Source organism: Microplitis mediator, chromosome 1 (genome assembly GCF_029852145.1).
Source record: "Microplitis mediator isolate UGA2020A chromosome 1, iyMicMedi2.1, whole genome shotgun sequence".
NCBI classification, from domain to species: Eukaryota; Metazoa; Arthropoda; class Insecta; order Hymenoptera; family Braconidae; genus Microplitis; species Microplitis mediator.
The window spans coordinates 24613064-24631976 of record NC_079969.1 but is presented as its reverse complement, the minus strand read 5'-3'; the positions used below and the strand labels follow the sequence as shown (position 1 = coordinate 24631976).

Genomic DNA, 18913 nt, shown 5'->3' with positions numbered 1-18913 from the left:
ATATCGATATTAAAATTTAATTAATTACTAAAAAAAATTAAAGCATTAATTGGACAAAACTTTGGGCATTCTTTAGTGTTTGCCGCAATCCAATTAGATGTTTCTGAATCATCGTCACATTTCTTAATCCACTTACGTAGTAAATGACATTTAACTGGATCGTGCCAATTTTCCCCGCAGTGAAAACAAAATGTATGTGAGCATTTACATGTCACTGGTTTTGGTTCGACATATTGCACTTTTATAGCGCTATTACGGTCTGGTGATGGACACCACCTCAGTAATCTGTTACACTTAAATTTTTTTGTTTATTAATATCAATTGATTGGTTAATTTATGTGTCATGGTGACCACAGATTTTTTAAACTGGAATTCCCTGACTTTTACAGGTATTCCAGTCAAATAATTTGAAAATTCCCTGACCAGTAGTAATGATAAATCATTGGAAATATTTATTTAATTCAAAATAAAATGCTATCAGTCAGTTCAATAAATAATCAATCATTGTCGTTAAATGAAACTTTAATTTATTATTTGTCAATGTTCATAGGTTTTTTTTATTTATTAAATGAATCATTATTTATTTTTTATTTTAAATCTGTTTTTATATAACTTACTCTGTAATAATATATAAATAAATTTTTCATTTTGCCTAGAATAAATTTCATAAATAAGAACGTTTTATAGAATATTAATAAAATATTAATCAAGCACGCGAATAATAAATATAGTGAAACTTATTAGTTCAATACTTGTGTATACTTTTAATGTTTTTGGTTTTTTAACTTGTCAATATGGATGTTAATAACTTGAAGATCCTGACGATTGGTTTTTACTAAGACTTTTTTTTTCTAACAGCCTTTTTAATTCTAACTGCTTCATTTTTTCGCTATAGGAATCAGTTTCTACTAATTTTTTTTCAAGATGATATTACAGTCGCATTCGCGCCGCGCCACTTTTTGAAAAGTTTTGACAGAAAAAAAAATTTATCGGATTTTTTCAGTCAAAAAATAAGAAAGTAATAACTTTTCCAGCTTTGTAACGAAATTCCCTGACTTTTCCAGGTTTCTCAGAAATGTGGCCATCATGTAATACAGTAATCAGAAACTCTGGTCGAGTTTTTCACTTAAAAAAACGAATAATACTGAACAATGAAAGCGCATTTCGCTAAAGTAGATGAAAGTCCATCAATGTGCAGTCTGTAGTTAGTATCTAAAGAAATTTTTTTCCGAAAAAAACTCAACCGAAAATATTTGATAATCTTTTTTAAGGGGATACGCTACCGAACCTCTTTCTCACACTCAGAAAAAGAAACGGGACTGTCTTTGTTGCACTCGAAGAGTAAATGAGAATTTTAAAACAATTTTTCTCGGAGACGAATTAGAATTTTTGAAAATACGAAATTTCTAGCTTTTTGTTAAGGTTTTAAAAAACGCTAGACTCTCTATTTTAGGTTTCCAGTGTTTGTCCGAGAATTAAATTGAAATGAAAATCGGTTACCGTTACCCTTTAAGGTTGAAAGACAATAATTTAGGACGGCGCAGTTGTACTCTACTGTAAATTCTTAACACGATTTTCTAGTATTTCGATCTTTGCATAAATTTATTTCAAACACCGGCTAAGATGACCAGGCGTCAAAAAACTCTTATAGAATTTTCCGAGCCCAAAAACGATCCATTGTTTACTTTAATTGTCAAGAAAAATTTACCGAAGAAAGCACGGTCACGGATTTAATAAATTTATTAAGTATCTTAAAATCTACACTAATTATTGGACAATGAAACAGGAAAAAAGTTATCAGGAGTTCATAATCTTGGTAATGAGCTTCAAAATGTTCGACACAAAATAAAGTAAATAAAATGTAAAACTGTTGGTATTAAATTTATAAACAGGATAAAAAATAAATGATTGGTATAAAGTAAAAGAAAGAAATAAAAAATAAAACCTGATAAAGTCCGTTGATGTTTAATTTTCCATTTTATTATTGATTTATAAATCATTTATACTTGTTTACAAAAGAAAAAGAGCTGAATTTACTCTCTCAACATCTTCTCCTTCTGTCTAGCAAGCTTCTTTTTGCTCAGTTTCTTTTTCGATGGCTCTTCTTCAGTGGCTTTAGTAACCACGTCTTCTTTTTCAGTCAGAATGACTTCAATATGACAGGGCGAGCTCATGTAAGCTGAAAAAAAAAATTGAAACAGTTACAATTATAAAATATAATAGGAATTATAGTTATAAAATAAATGATAAACTTACGATTAATACGACCGTGAGCACGGTAAGTTCTTCTGCGCAAGCATGGAGCGTGATTGACCTGGATGTGATCAATTACCAGTCTGTCGACGTCCAAACCCCTGTAGTCAGCATTTGACTCAGCGTTACGCAAAAGCTGAAGCAAAAATTCGGCTGATTTCTTGGGCCATCTTCCCTGAGTGGTTCCAAACTGTTTAGCTTGAGCACAACGTCCAACACCACCGTTGAATCTTCTGAATGGTACACATTCTTTGTGTTCAATAACGGCTTTAAGATACTTTTGAGCTCTTCTCAGAGTCAAATTTTTAATTGCTCTTGCAGTTTCATGGGTATTCTGTAATTATAAATATATCTACTGATTAATTTAATTCATAACTTCAATTAATAATCTAATAATTGTCAAAGTTAAGTGACCCATTAATTGACCGGTTTAAGAACTTTTGAAATTTCTTTAATTTAAAAAATTGACAATTTCTTTTAATTAATGAAACTAAAGTTCATGAAAAATTTAAAATTAATCAATTTCAATTGATATTATAAATAATTGTTAAAAATGAATGCTTGTTAACGACTTTTTTGTTGTTAAAGTCAATGATATTAGTCAGAGTACGCTGGGTATTTAATAATATAACTTTATATAATTTAAGTATACATGGAAATTTTAATTTATAAGATTAATGACATTAGTTTTTAGTCGTGATTAAGGTCTTTTTGAGACAGTACCCCCTACTTTGGAAAAATTTTTAATGACTTTCTACTGTCATAAGCGTATAAAAATTTTGTGAAGTAATTAAAAAAAATTAAAGCATTAATTGAAAAAAAAAGACAACGGAGTCGTAATGTCGCAGAGGTATGGATTTAAAAAAAAATTACTTACAGTTGATATCAATTGGGAGTTAAACAAAATTTGAAAAATAAATTTCAGTGAAATCTTCACGAGTGTGAATGTAGCAGACTTCAGACAAATTTAAAATTATAAATAAATCGGGTAAATAATTAAAAAAATATTTATAAAAAATGCACTTGTTAATTTCAAAATTTTATTTTATTACTTATTCACTCGATTTATTAATAATTTTAAATTTGTCAGAGGTCTGCTACATTCACACTCGTGAAGATTTCACTGAAATTTATTTTTCAAATTTTGTTTAACTCCCAATTGATATCAACTGTAAGTAATTTATTTACAAATCTATATCTCGGCAAAATTTCAACTCCATTGCCCTTATTTCAATGAATGGTTAGTGATAAAATTTTTATACACAAATGACAGTTGAAAGTCATTGCATATTTTTAAAAAGTGGAAGACTTTGACTGAGAATGTCTTTAAATAAAAATAAATTTTCATATCAAAATATGGGGGTTAATAAACTGTCGCTGTGACTGAAATTTCAAACTCTTAAACTTATAATTTATGAACATATAAATACATTATATTTTATTAATGATAAAATTGTCATTTACTATCATTTATAATCACAAGTTACAAGTTTTTTAAATTAAAATTTTCGAACACAGTATCAAGAGCAAATAATTTTTGAAACGTTACTACATTTTAATTAAAAATTATCAAAAAAAAAATGATTCAATTTCCAAATAGTAAACTATCATTCATTTAAATATATCTGATAATTTCAATAACTTTATTAAAAAGTATAGGAGCGACCGACATGCGTTGAATGCGTCAATTTTATCTAATTCAAAAAACACTAATTTTCCAAGATCATCAACTGGATCCATGGGAGTTTTTAGTAAAATAAATTTAAATTGATTACGAGTAATTAACAATTATAAAACTCATTACCAATCCATCATCAAGTACCAAACTACGCGATAAGACTTAATTTTTAATTTACAATTAATATAATTACGTATATTTATAAAAATGGTCATTAGAAATTTAAAAAATGTCAGGAACTGACGGACTTGCATATAATCGGCTTTGAAAAAAAACTTTAATTATTTGTAAGGACAGAAAGTACAAAATTTGAAGGTTAGTGTATAGTGAAAAAAAAAAAAAAAACAAAGTACTCACTTTAAAATGTACCCGCAAATTGGAACCACGAGCTTTGCACGATTTCGTGGTATTTGTTGGTTCTTTCGAATACCGCGTCATCTTACCTGTAAATAAAATTAAAAAAACACTTTTTAAATAAATTTGAACCTCATACACAATATGAAGACAAGCAGTAAGCTATAGGTTATCTGCAACGTGTTACTTTGACACAAAATAATAATCAGTATGCTGACATTAAAACAATAACTAATGCATTTAAATAAAACACAATAATTTAATCTTAAATCCTATTATAAATTTGTTAATTAATACAATGTCTAATTAACGATGTAATTAGATTTTTAATAAACATTAGAAATCGACCGTACCTTCGTGCTATACGATGTAAAAGAAAAAGACGTCGCGGATGTCGTATTACCCGTAGTTTGATTTCCGGCTAAAGCGCGCCATCTTTCGCGCATTTTTAAATTTACTCTAATTGTTCAGGAGTATTTTTTATTCATTTTTTACGCGCAATTCCATGTAATTTATGTAATCAGAAGGTTAATTAATAATTAAATTAATTTTAAATTTTAAATTAAAAATAATAAGTTAAAAATTTAAATAATTCCCGCCATTTTCGTTTGTGTTCGAATTTCAAATAAATGAACAATAAAATTCTATGGAGCAAGTGCGGAAACTTTGATAAAAAAAAAAAATGATTGCTGTTGTCAGTAAGAAAAGTGAATTAAGATTCAGAGTGACAAATAACAATTAACTTTTCGATAAAAACAATTAAAGTTTATAATTATTATTGTTGATTAGATGAATTTTAAAATTGTGCGGATAAAATTTTATTGACAATTGAATTTTATAAATATTTCTATTGATTTATTTGAATAAAGTTATTTGGAGTTGATGTTTGGTTAGTTTATTGACAATTGAATATTGTTGAAGTGAAAAATAATAATTTAAAATTCAGTAACTTAAAAACTCATTGTTTGTATAAAAAAATTTTAATAATTATCTGTTTGCAAGATCATGTTTTTTTCTTAGACATTTAAAATTCATTAATTTTAATTGTCATTTTAATTGAAGGCAAATAATTGTAATTAGTTGATAGATTAAATATTTAATTGAAAAGTGGAAATAAAACTGTTATTGCAAGTCGAGCAATTAGGGTATTTCTTTAAAAAAAGTCTAAATAATTAGTTAATTATAAATAAATAAACAAATAAAATTATAATAATGTCAAAGAATAAATTAAATCTGACATTACCAGCTGGTTCTATTGAACCAGTACCAGTAGTATCACCATCACCACCAGTACCACCACTTCCAAGTTATCCAGAACCACCTGTAATACCTGAGTAAGTTATTTTTATTTATTTTCAGTTATCAAGTAATTGGCCTATCAAAAAACTCCATGGGAATCTGCGCCATGTCAAAATATGTATGGGAATTTTGTACGGATTGGGAATGAGGAAAATTAATAAAAAGTATCTCGGTATTGATGTAAACAAATTGATGAAAGAAAACAATTTTCGGCAAATAAAATATTAATTTGTTCTTTTATTCATATGTGCGTATCAATAGACGATAGACACAGAAATCCAGATACCTTTGATTCTATAGAAATTACGATCCTGAAGCTAGCAGACAATTAAAAATTTTCTGATTTTTTTGAACAATTAAATTTGAAGAAAAAAAAAAACTAAAAATATACACATGTAGAAAATTAAAAAAACTATAAGTGCAATTTTTTGAAATATTTTTTTTTTTGTAATTTATTGGTTAAAAAAAATCCAAAAATTATTAGACATCGGCTAACTTTAGTATCATTAGAAATTACATGATCCTGAAGTTAACAGACAATCAGCAATTTTTAGATTTTTAATTTCGACAAGTCACTTACCACAAAAAAAAAACTAAAAATTTGCACATGTAGAAAATTCTGAAAACTATAAGTGCAATTTTTTTGAATATTTTTTTTTTATGATTTGCTGATTTAAAAAAAATCTCAAGATTATCAAACGTCGGCTAACTTCAGTATCAAGAAATTACTTATATAGAAACCCAGATTCCTATATGAATTTTCTACAAGGAAATCCATATATCCTAGTTCCTATGTTAATTTCCTATATGGGAATCTAGATACCCACAGCTTTTTATGTGGGTTTCCTACATGAAAATCCAGGTACAGGATTCTATAGAAATTACTTACATAGAAACCTAGATTCCTAGGCAGTATTACAATTTTACTCATATCTCTACTCAAGGGAAGTAGCTACAACTTTACTCAGCCTCAACTCTTACAGTTTTTTTAATCAAGTTTAATTCTACTCAGTTATATTTTTACTCAGCTTCAACTAGACTCAGCTACAACTCTACTCACGTACTTAAGCCTATCGATAAAATAGCAATTCTTTGTGAGTAGAGTTGTAGCTGAGTCTAGTTGAAGCTGAGTAAAGATATAACTGAGTAGAGTTAAACCTGAGTAAAAAAAAATGTAAGTAGAGTTGAGGCTGAGTAAAGTAAGTGAGTAGAGTTGTAGCTACTTCCCTTGAGTAGAGATATGAGTAGAATTGTAACACTGCCGATTCCTATACGAATTTCCCACAAAGAAATTCATATATTCTAGTTCCTATGTCAAATACCTATACAGGAATCCTGGTACCCACAGTATCCTATATGAAGTTCCTACATGGGAATCCCACAATTTCTTATATGGGAATCCAGATACCCATGGATTTTTTTGATAGGGTATTGATAATTATCACAATGATTTTATTGAGAGATAAAATATCTGCTAAATAAATGAATGAATAAATTTATAAATTTTTCAGTGGTGTAATGGGTAAAATAAGTATTGATGCTATTCAAGAGAGACTAGAAGAATTAGAAATGGACGAGGAGCAGAGAAAACGGTTGGAAAGTTTCTTGGGACAAAAGGAGCAGGTGGGTGAGCTCTGTGATGATGATTTTGAAAAATTAGGCGAATTGGGAGCTGGTAATGGTGGAGTTGTCATGAAAGTAAGACATAAAAAATATGGACTGATTATGGCACGAAAGGTAATCAAATTTTTGTTAATAATTAGGGAATATTTTTGAGATTATTAGATTATTAATTATTTATGAATTTTCAGTTGATACATTTAGAAGTTAAACCTGCAATCAAAAAACAAATTATTCGTGAGCTTAAAGTACTTCATGAATGTAATTTTGCTCATATTGTTGGATTTTATGGGGCATTCTACAGGTAATTTATTTAATAATTCAACCCAAGTAACACATGCTTGAGCAAGATTCTGGTGCCAGTGTCTTGAGCAAAACCCCTGGTCACTAGTGTCTTTTTCTACGTATGGGTCTTGCGCAAGATTATGTAGCAAGAAATCGTCATTAAGACTTGTGCATGACTTGCTCAAGGCATTGTATACAAGATTATTGAAGATATCTTAGATACGGTGCAGTTTAAAAGTTTCTTGCGCATTTCTTGCACCAGTAACTTACGGCAGGTACTCACGCATGGCTTGCTCAAGATCTGCTCAAGGCACAAGGTCAATTTTGAGCCTTGAGCAAGCCATGCGCAGCTACTGTCAACTATAGTCTTCCTCCAGAATTTAGTTCTAATTTGGCACGAATTTCTTGTGTAACGCTTGCACTAGACTTGCTATTGAAATCTGGCCACAAGTATCTGCAGCAAGACACATATGTAGGAAAGGACACTAACGTCTATCGAACTTGAGACCAGGCTTGCTCAAGCCTTGAACAAGATTGTTATATGGGTCAATAATTAATAATAAGGGACAAGATTTTTGCCTTAACTTCAAAATAAATGGTTCAAATGTTTAATATTACGGCGGAAATATTAGTCTTATAAAAAAATTTTTCAAATAAAAGTTGTAGGAAATTTTATTTTCTAGAGAAAATGTCTCTTATGATTTTTTTATACGACCAACATTTTCACCGTAATTCCAAAATTGAGATTCATAATGAATTATCAAAATTTTTGTTAATTGTGAAAATCTTAATCTTAAAATTACAGTGAAAATATTGGTCGTATAAAAAAATCATAAGACATTTTCTCTAGAAAATAAAATTTCCTACAACTTTTATTTGAAACATTTTTTTATACGGTCAATATTTCCACTGTAATTCCAAAATTGAGATTCATAATGAATTATCAAAATTTTTGTTAATTGTGAAAATCTTAATCTTAAAATTACGGTGAAAATATTGGCCGTATAAAAAAATCATAAGAGACAATTTCTCTAGAAAATAAAATTTCCTACAACTTTTATTTGAAAAATTTTTTTATACGGTCAATATTTCCACTGTAATTCCAAAATTTGACACTATTAATTATTAATTGTTATTTTTAAATAAAAGCAAAAATCCTGGTCCTGTTAATAATTAAAAATAAATCATTTATATCAAAATTTATAATATAATTTTCCATTAAAAAAAATCATATTATTGAACTTTGATAGATTTTTAGTCACAAAAATAAATTTAAGTAAAAAATTTATCACTTAATTTATTATTTAAAATAAAAAATGTTATTTTATGCACATTATTATTTTTATAATAATTATTTACTGTGATTATAGTGATGGAGAAATAAGTATATGTATGGAATACATGGACGGCGGATCATTAGATCTAATTTTAAAAAAAGCTGGTCGTATACCTGAGCCGATATTAGGAACAATAACATCAGCAGTAAGTTTAATATTTATATAATAATTTTATTAGTTGATAATTAAAAGATTTACATATATTTTTTTATAACTAATTTCTTAATTAATTAAGTAACATTTATTTAATAATAAGTTTCGCGATAAATAATACTCTTAGGATACTTTCTGATAAAATATCTTCTCACTTCGTCATATGCCCACAAAAACAAACCGAGTGGTAAACAAGGCAGCAGCCAATACGGATCAATAGGAAAAGTTTTAAATATTTTATCAGCACCAGGAGTATATAAAATAACAGCGGTCAGTAATATTTCAAAAGCAATTGATACATTTAAGAACCAGTTGTCCATTCCCTGTTGGAACAGCGAATTTCTTCGCGTTTTACACATCAGCAAGTCCATCATCTGCGTGATAACTATCGCAACAAAGTATCCAGTTCTCGCTTCACTCAGCAGAACCATCCGGCTCTCGTAGTTCCATGTCTGCCCATAAGAGTCTTTTAAATCAACAATATTTTTATTTTCCCAGTCTTGCCTCAGTCCAAACAAGTCACCCGGTAAGAATCCATGGTAACCGAGAATTAAAAAGTAATTCATAAAACCCGCGAGTGCCTGGGTCATACCAATTTGCCCATAAGCCATTGAAATTAATCGTTTGTTAACCAGTTTATCATACTGAGGATTTCGCGGCGGTCGTTTCATGATATCTGACTCGGGTTTTTCATAAGCCAACGCAATTGCTGGTAATAAATCGGTGCCAATATCAATACACAGTACTAATTCAATAACAAGGGGTAAAGGTATCGACAAAATTAGGCTACTCAACATTGGTATCATTTCAGGCATTCCCGAGGTTAGAGTATAAACAATTGATTTTTTTAAATTATCAAATATCAGTCGACCTTCTTCTATTCCCGTAACAATCGACGAAAAATTGTCATCCATTAGTACCATATCTGCAGCACTTTTAGCAACATCTGACCCAGTTATACCCATTGCAATACCGATGTCAGCTTTACGCAATGCCGGAGAATCATTAACTCCGTCTCCAGTAACCGCAACTATTTCACCAATACGTTGACAGCTTTCGACAATTATTAATTTTTGCTGAGGTGATGTACGAGCGAAGACTATTTCTTCATAATTTTTAATAACATTATCCAGTTCATTGTCAGTCATAAAACGTAACTCTGTACCAGTTACAATGATCGCTTTGTAATTATCATCATTATTCTCCGAAGTTGAAGTTACTGTTGATAATTTATTGTTGCTGTTATTAAACAGTTTATTGTCTAAATGCAGCAACTTTTCATAACGCGTCTCGTGGCCTTCGCCGATGATTCCTATCGTCTTTGCAATGGCCATCGCAGTCACTGGATGGTCACCAGTGACCATTATTACTTTTATTCCCGCGGCGCGACATGTGTGGACAGCATCTGGAACTGAAGCTCTTGGAGGATCTAGTAAACTTATCAGTCCCAGAAATCTGTAGCCGCTCATTGGAAAATTGTAATTTTTTATTGAAGAAGTATTGAATTCATAGTTGTCACTATAGTCTTTGTAAGGTAAAAATAAGTCACAGTAAGCCAGTACACGTTCGCCTAAAAATCCTAATTCAGTGCAAGCCCGTTTTGCTTGGAAAATATCCTCCGCAGTTAATGATCTTGTTGTGCCGTCCATTGACAAAATGTTTATGCAGAAATCGATGACTATTTCGGGTGCTCCTTTCATGAAAATATTGTAACCTTCGTCATCCCGGTGTATCGACAACTGATATTTTGTCACTGAAGAAAACGGTACCTCAGTAATTTTAGGATAATTTGCCCGATAACGTTTTGTCGAATGAATATGCTCGCAAAATTTGAGAATTCCTGTTTCCGATGCGTCTCCAATAACGTCGCGGTCTTCTATTCGTGTGAACAAATCCGAGTCAACACGAAACTCAGCTCTTAGACACAAAGTCGCAGCTTTTATTACGGAATTGAATGCCGGTTTTTCAAGCAATAGGTCACGTTCGACCCCCAGGTTTCCTATAACTGCTGATACATGGTGACGGATGTTTCCAAACCACATATTGGATACCGTCATCTTATTTTGCGTCAACGTTCCTGTTTTGTCAGAGCATATCGTCGATGTTGAACCCAAGGTTTCAACGGCTTCCAGATTACGCACCAGACAATTTTTGTTGGCCATTTTTTTAGCCGTCAATGTTAAACTTGTTGTCACTGTGACCAATAATACTTCCGGTATATTCGATATCACGATACTGAGTAAATAAATGAAACTTTTAATAATATTGGGCTCAATAATCAGTGATATTATAAAAAATAACCCGCCAAATACGAGGGACACGACAGTTATAATTTGAACAAAATTGTTTATTTCTTTGGCTATCGGAGTTTCGTCTTTTATTACTTGAGTTGTCAGTCCGGCTAAGCGTCCGATCATTGTTTGATCTCCAGTTGCTATTACGATTCCCGTACCCTCGCCTGCAACTGCGTACGACGAAAAAAAGGCCATGTTCTGTGATTCCAAGGGATTTGGATCAGTCGGATAATCAGACCGCGCTATTGGTTCGCTCTCCCCGGTGATGCTCGAGTTCTCGACTCTTAAACCGACACAGCGAATTATTCGTATGTCAGCGGGTATTTTGTCACCCAGTCTTATCTCGACGATATCCCCTAGCACTATTTCTTCAGTGGGAATTAAAATTTTTTCACCGTCTCTTATTACTAGTGCGAAAGTTGGAACCATGCGAGTAAAAGACTCCATCACACGTGAATTTTTTCCTTCTTGGATGTAAGAAAACATTCCGGATATTAAACAAATTACTATGATCATCACTCCGAACCACTCGATGCCCTCATCCGCGTTGCTGTCGTGACCCAGCAGGTAATTTATCAAGTAAATTAGAAAACAGAGCCCTGCGCATATCCACAATAGTGTTGCGAATCCGGAAAACATGGACTTTAATAGTTTTATATACTCGGGAGTTACTTTCGGTGGAGTCAAAGCATTTGGTGATTGAGCGAGACGTAATTTAGCTTCATCACCAGTCAATCCAGTGTCGATATTAGTATTTAATTTGATACAGAGTTCGTCCAGCGGAATTATATGATCATCTGTTTGCAATTCTTGATGCAGATCAATTATTTCATCGTCGGTTAATTTTTTCTTTTGTAATTGAGGAGTCGAACTTTTTTTTGTTGAAAGTAATGACGGTCCTGGTAATGCCATTATTTTAACTTTAATGACTTATTACTTATAATTAATTAATTACTTGCATTGTAAATACTGAGTATTGAGGTTTGATTTTACTAACACTTGAATATTGATGCATTTTGTTTTTTGTTGATAATAATAAATTTTCGGGGTTAAGTTTAAAATGTTTATATATTATATTATTTATAAAATTAATATTTGATATTGGAAATTTTCATGTTTCCGCGGGAAATTAATTTTTTTAATTGGGTCCAAATTATTTTGTTTATTTGAAATTATTTTTGGTTGTTTTAATTATAATTATTTGCATTGGACTGATAAATAAATAGATATTTGTTTCTTAACTTAGAATATTATGAGAAGTCTAGAGTGCTTGTGTTTTAAAGAATTTGAACCAGAGTAATTTATTATTAAATGTGAATTAAAATATTACTAGAGTCTAGAGTATTATAATATTTTGTAAAATGACAGACTCGATTTTTTTTTTATTAACTTTCTGCTGTGGAAATTAAAAATTTTCAAAAAAAAAAGAAGTTATTGGTTTCGGTTCGATTTTTGAAAGTCGAGTTTTCATCAGATGTCGTGAATATATCAACGAAAAGTGAAGTTCAAAAAATATTAATTTTTTGAACTTAAATGTCAACGGCTAGTGAACTTCATTTTTCGTTGACATTTAAAGCCCTGTAACTTTTTTCTCATTCATTTGACGTTTATATGACATCAGATACTTTTTGTAGGAAATTAAATTTCCTACAAGAACGTGCTCGTCAAAATTAAAAAAAAAATATTTTTTGATAGAATAAAAAATGAAAAATAATAAAAAAAAATTTAACACTGAGGAAATTAAATTTTTGTTGATCTTTGAAGCCCCGTAACTTTTTCTCAGTTCGTTTGACGTACATAATGCTTCAGCACTTTTTTGTAGAGAATTTTATTCCCTACGAACTTATGCTAGGCGGAATTTGAAAAAAATTTTTATCATAGTCTTAATAACGAAAAACTACAATTAAAAATTTTCGCGGGTATTTTAAATGGTAAAGGGGACTCCAATTTTTAAATATAGTGGAACTTAAACATGCAAACCTTCTCAATAAGACAATTTATAGATAAATTGAAAAAAATATAGATAGCCCGAACTGGGAATCGAACCCAGACCATGTCTCCCCTCTGTGATAGTTCAATTTTAAAGATATCTGGTTGAAATATGGTGATGATTTTATTTATAATATAAAGTAACTTTTGAGCCCATAAGACGTTATAAAAAAAACATTAGTTTTTTTTGGGACACCCTAATATACATATATTACATAAATTTTTTTTTTGTAGGTACTTAAAGGACTGAGTTATTTGAGAGATAAACATGCGATAATGCATCGGGATGTCAAGCCAAGTAATATATTAGTAAATAGTGCTGGTGAAATAAAAATATGTGATTTTGGAGTATCAGGACAATTGATTGATTCAATGGCTAATTCATTTGTTGGTACTAGAAGTTATATGTCGGTATGTTTGTTTATTTATTTTATTTATTATTAAAGATAATTATTTTAAATGAAGCATCAATATAAGTTTTTAACATTTTATTTATTTAATAGCCTGAAAGATTGCAAGGAACTCATTACTCAGTACAGAGCGATATCTGGTCATTGGGTCTGTCACTTGTTGAAATGGCTATTGGAATGTATCCAATTCCACCTCCAGATACCAAGACATTGATCTCAATATTTGGACAACAAGTAGTTCAACATTTAGAAAATACTACCACTAATAATAAGTCGACACCTACGCAATCACCAGCACATAGTAAATAATAATTATTTTTTTGTTAACAATCAATTTAGTTGGTGTATTAATATTTTTTTTCATTGTCTTCAGGTGCAAGCAGTCCAAGGCCGATGGCAATATTTGAATTACTTGATTACATTGTTAATGAACCACCGCCAAAACTACCACCGGGAATATTTACGGATTCATTTACTGATTTTGTTGATCGTTGTTTAAAAAAAAATCCAGCTGAACGGGCTGATTTAAAAACACTTATGGTAAATATATATTTTATTAATATTAATCTCATTTTTTTTATAAAATGATTATTTAACTCATGATATTTTAAATGTAATGTTTAAATAATTATTCTTGATTGATCATTATTATTATATAGCTAGACAGCTAGAGTGTGTATGGGAATGCTCTAGATCTAACTCTAGCTGAATATAACAAGCGCGAAAATATTAAAATTAACAAACTAGTCAGTTTATTTTCTTATTAAAAAAATTCAAATTTGTTGTAAATTAAATTTTTTTAAATAAAACTTAAATAAATGATTTCTTTTTGAAAATTTTACAACTCGGTATTAAACGTTTTGTTTTGCCGATATATATAATTTAATAAAAATTGCTTACACTTGATATCAATTGGTAGTAAAATCTTCATGTAAATTTTGTAATTAAAATTTCGTTTAACTCCTCATTGATAACAACTGTAGGTATTTTTTTTTGTATCTATATCCCGACGAAATTACTTCTACGTTGTCTTTTTTTCAATTAATGCTTCAATTTTTTTTCTAGTAATTAATAAAAATTGAATACGGTTACGGCAGTTAAAAGTGATTGTATATTTTTAAAAAGTGGGGGGGGACTATCTACCCAAGTAGCACAGAGACAACTTTAGGATGTCTTTTAAAAGGATAAGACAAATTTTTTTTTGTTTCAAAGTCACCTTTTTGGTATAAATACGACATCCAAATGTTGGTTCCGGAGACAGAGAAAATTTGTGTTGTTTTTCCTGTCTTATGCCAATTACCACTATTTGTAATTTACTTTTTGTCGTCACTTGTGTTCAGTCTTTTAAGCAGATATTTTTTCGGTGGCATAAATTTAAGTACCTGAAGATCAGAACGATTATCGCGCAACGAAAATGAAAAAAATTCATGTAATTTGACTGCTTGAGGAGTAGTTCCAGAAGTTGGGGTTGGCCGAAATTTTTCGGCTGACATACCAGCATCTATATGCGAAAAATTTCTGAAATTTAGTCCTCCAGTTGATTTTTTACTTTCCAATTTTTTTTTTCGTTGTGCGGAAAACTTTCCGATCTTCAGGTACACAAATTTCTGATCGTTTTGTCAACACATTGGTGCCTTATCGATATGTCAAAGAGTTGCCTAAAAACTGATATCTTATAGATGTCACAAAGACAAGTGTGCTGCTTGGGTGAGAATGCCTTTAAATTTCGATGACAATTATATTTTAAAATCTAAAAAACTTTTTAACAAGTGTAATAAATAAATAAATTTATATTATTATAGAGTCATGAATGGATAAAAAAAGCTGAATCAGAGAATGTCGATATTGCTGGTTGGGTATGTCGAACAATGGATCTCCAACCAACAACTCCAACTCGTTTAGCAAACGTACAGTCTTGAATAAATGTCACTCTTACATACTTGACAACATACATACACGTTCAGTACTCCTAAGTCAATAATTATTATTATTATTATCATTATAATTATTATCATTTTGAAAAAAATCAATTACCCTGATTTGAAAGATTTGAACAGTGGCACTAAATTCAGATCTTCACTTCACGGATCATATAAATAATTACTAAATGTTAATTAATCAGATAATAATATTCTATAAAAATTAATCAATTTTAAAATTGTCATCGGATAATTTATTAATTTGTCGATAAATATTAAAATAAACAAATAGATTAATAAATAAAATATAATTTAATTAATTAATCAATTGACTATAATGAAAATAATTATGTACTCATTAAAAAAAAAAATAATAATCGCTTGAAATCGTGCATTACTGCCACTGTGCTTCGATAAATTCATAGTTTATTTTTATTTTATTATTAATTAGTTATTTACTTAATACTGGGTATTGATTTTTTTTTTATTTATATTTAGTTACCTTATAAAAGTATGTAAGAAACAATTAATAGTATCCATTTTAGTATCGTTACTCTCATGAGCATCGCTGTATGTTTACTGTGATAAGAATTCAAATCCGATAAATAGATAAATAAAAATCTTCATTAAAAACAGTTATAAATATTAAACAATAGTTATAGTAACAGTATAATTAAATACTTAAATAAATAAAAAATATATATATGTATGTATATGGGCATGAATTTTTGAAAGACACTATTCTAAATTAATTAGCTAGAATGTTTTAAATAAATTTGGTAATTATTTGGATTTGTGGCTCTGCCTATTTTTTTTTTTTTTTTTTTTTCTTCGTGATACGAAATCACAAAATTATGTAACGTACACGGAAAGAACAAGATGATACTGGCTACCATCTCAGATTATATTCAGTTACATCTGAGGTTAAAAAAAATTTCAGATAGTACCCAGTATAATCTAGATTGTACTGAGTTGCATCTAGATTATACTCAGTTTCATCCCAGATGTTACTCAGTTACACCTCAGATTTCACAGCGCTAGATTATACTAATTTTCATCCTAGATTGTAACCACATACATCTGGATTATACTCAGTACCATCTCAGATTATACTCAGTACTATCTGAAATTTAACTCAGTTACATCTCAGCCATTTTTTTCTAGCTCGTATGCGTATCTAGTATACTAAACGCGCATGCGCTGCAAAAATAGCTGAGATGTATAGTGAGACTACTGAGAGCTTGCTCATCATTTAATGGTGGGGGTATGGGAATTGCATGCTAACTGAAGGGAACGCTCTCAGTAGCTCCAGTATAACTGAGTTAAATCTCAGATAGTACTGAGTATAATCCGAGATGGTACTGAGTATAATCCAGATGTATTGTCATCCCACGAAGAGAATGCCCCTCGGGTATCGTCGGTTTTTACTCCCACTCTAGATGTTTTATGTGCTAAATGTTCTCCCACTTTTCTGTGCGCATGCGCAGTTCATAAATGTTTGGTGGTGGGGACAATTTCCGAGGTGTATTCTCTTACTGGGACCACTTTATGTGGTTACCATCTAGGATGAAAACCAGTATAATCTAGCGCTGTATAATCTGAAATGTTACAGAGTAATATCTAGGATGAAACTGAGTATAATCTAGATGCAACTCAGTATAATCTAGATTATACTGGATACTATCTGAAATTTTTTTTTACCTCAGATGTAACTGAGTATAGTCTGAAATGGTAGCTAGTATCATTTTGTTCTTTCCGTGTATGATAACTTTTTTTTTCTATACTCTGGCGGATTGATGGAAATAAATAAATTTTATAGTCTTCTGCATTTATATCGTGGAAAAATAATTATTTTTAATGTTTTTCTAAGAAAATTATCTTGGGAAAAAAAATACTTAGATATGATCATACATAAATACATGAATCAAAAATCGGGAGTGAATTCGGAGTGATTGCGATAAATTTCACTCCGAATTTAACCCGCATTCCCTCCTCAAATTTTTTACAGTAGCGTGGGCCAAAAAAAGTCAGAAAAAAAAATTAGTTCTTTTTGGCCCACCCTCATAAATACTCACATCTGATCAGATTTAAAAAATGAAACTATCTGACCATGAATTATATATAATCATATCTGCGTAAATTTTTTTTAATGATCTACATAAGAATGAAAGTAAACTTTGAAATCTTAACTAAACTTTTTTCTATTGAATTTATAAAAAAAAATTTTTTCTATAAAACGCAAAAAATTAATGACTTATATATTTGTTTATTTTTTACCATTCATCCAAAGAGTAGAATAATAAAAAAAAAAATATTTTGACACCAAATCACCAGAGCTACACATCTAAACAATTACCGTAAATTTTTACATGGAAGCTATAGTATTTTATTATTTTTTTATTCATGTTATTTAAAATTATTTATTTACAATATCGTTGAAAAAAATGGTACTGAAGTTAGCCGACGTCTAATAATTTTTGAATTCTTTTAAAAACGGTAAATTATAAAAAAAAAATATTTGAAAAAATTGCACCTATAGTCTTCTTAATTTTCTACATGCGCATATTTTTATTTTTATTTATTTGTTTAATCAAATTGTTGAAAAGAAAATTCGAAAATTGTCAATTGTCTGCTAACTTCAGGATCATTGAAAAAAAGTTAATAAGTTTAGATAATAAATATAAATAGATTGTTAATTAGAAAAAGGTTTAATAATTAATTATTGTTTTTTTTAAATAATATATATAACAATGAGTATAAAAATGTTAATTATTAATGATGATTGACATATTATTTAAAATATTAAAAATAAATGGATGAAAAGTATGAAAATTTATTTAAAAATACTATGGCTCTCAAGTAGAAAAAAATGAATATTTAAATGTAATAAATAATTAATTATTTGAGTTGAAAAAAAAAAAACAAAAAGTGATTTTTCACAAAATACGTAAAGTAATTAATTATTTTTAAAAAAAACTTGAATGTTTTCTGTTAGACATCGTAGAACGATGTAAAAAATCTTAACGCACTTTGTTAAAAATTAAAAAAAAAAAATAATCGATGCCTAAAAAAAATATTAACATAAATGAATGTATAAATAATACAATAAAAATAATTAGTTAATTAAAGTAATTATATATTGAATAGGTTTCAAATTACGGTTCTGTAAGGGTCGTAATGAAACTGGATTTAAATAAAAAATATGATAATATTAAATATAAATAAAATAAATAAAAAAATTTGTTAATTAAATGCGTGAAACGCCAAGAACTGATTTTTTATATTTTTTCTTTTACTAATGCTCTTTTATTCCAGTATATTA

The 18913-nt window shown here is 29.4% G+C and overlaps 3 protein-coding genes across 3 annotated transcripts; 1 reads left to right on the top strand and 2 right to left on the bottom strand.

The window, feature by feature from the left end:
• Positions 1–1958: 1958 nt before the first annotated feature.
• On the bottom strand, positions 1959–4748 carry LOC130678281 (60S ribosomal protein L17). The gene is made up of 4 exons (XM_057485415.1): positions 4639–4748; positions 4289–4374; positions 2257–2587; positions 1959–2179 (listed from the first exon to the last, which is right to left on the bottom strand). The coding sequence occupies exons 2-4, from the start codon at positions 4367–4369 to the stop codon at positions 2034–2036; spliced, it is 558 nt and encodes a 185-aa protein (XP_057341398.1). The 5' UTR covers positions 4370–4374; positions 4639–4748; the 3' UTR covers positions 1959–2033.
• A 731-nt stretch (positions 4749–5479) lies between these two features.
• Positions 5480–18307, top strand: LOC130678280 (dual specificity mitogen-activated protein kinase kinase dSOR1). The gene is made up of 8 exons (XM_057485414.1): positions 5480–5619; positions 7096–7321; positions 7396–7508; positions 8860–8971; positions 13497–13673; positions 13766–13973; positions 14046–14212; positions 15475–18307. The coding sequence occupies exons 1-8, from the start codon at positions 5498–5500 to the stop codon at positions 15589–15591; spliced, it is 1242 nt and encodes a 413-aa protein (XP_057341397.1). The 5' UTR covers positions 5480–5497; the 3' UTR covers positions 15592–18307.
• On the bottom strand, positions 9072–12317 carry LOC130678278 (sodium/potassium-transporting ATPase subunit alpha-B-like). The gene has a single exon (XM_057485409.1). The coding sequence runs from the start codon at positions 12183–12185 to the stop codon at positions 9072–9074; it is 3114 nt and encodes a 1037-aa protein (XP_057341392.1). The 5' UTR covers positions 12186–12317.
• Positions 18308–18913: the final 606 nt, after the last annotated feature.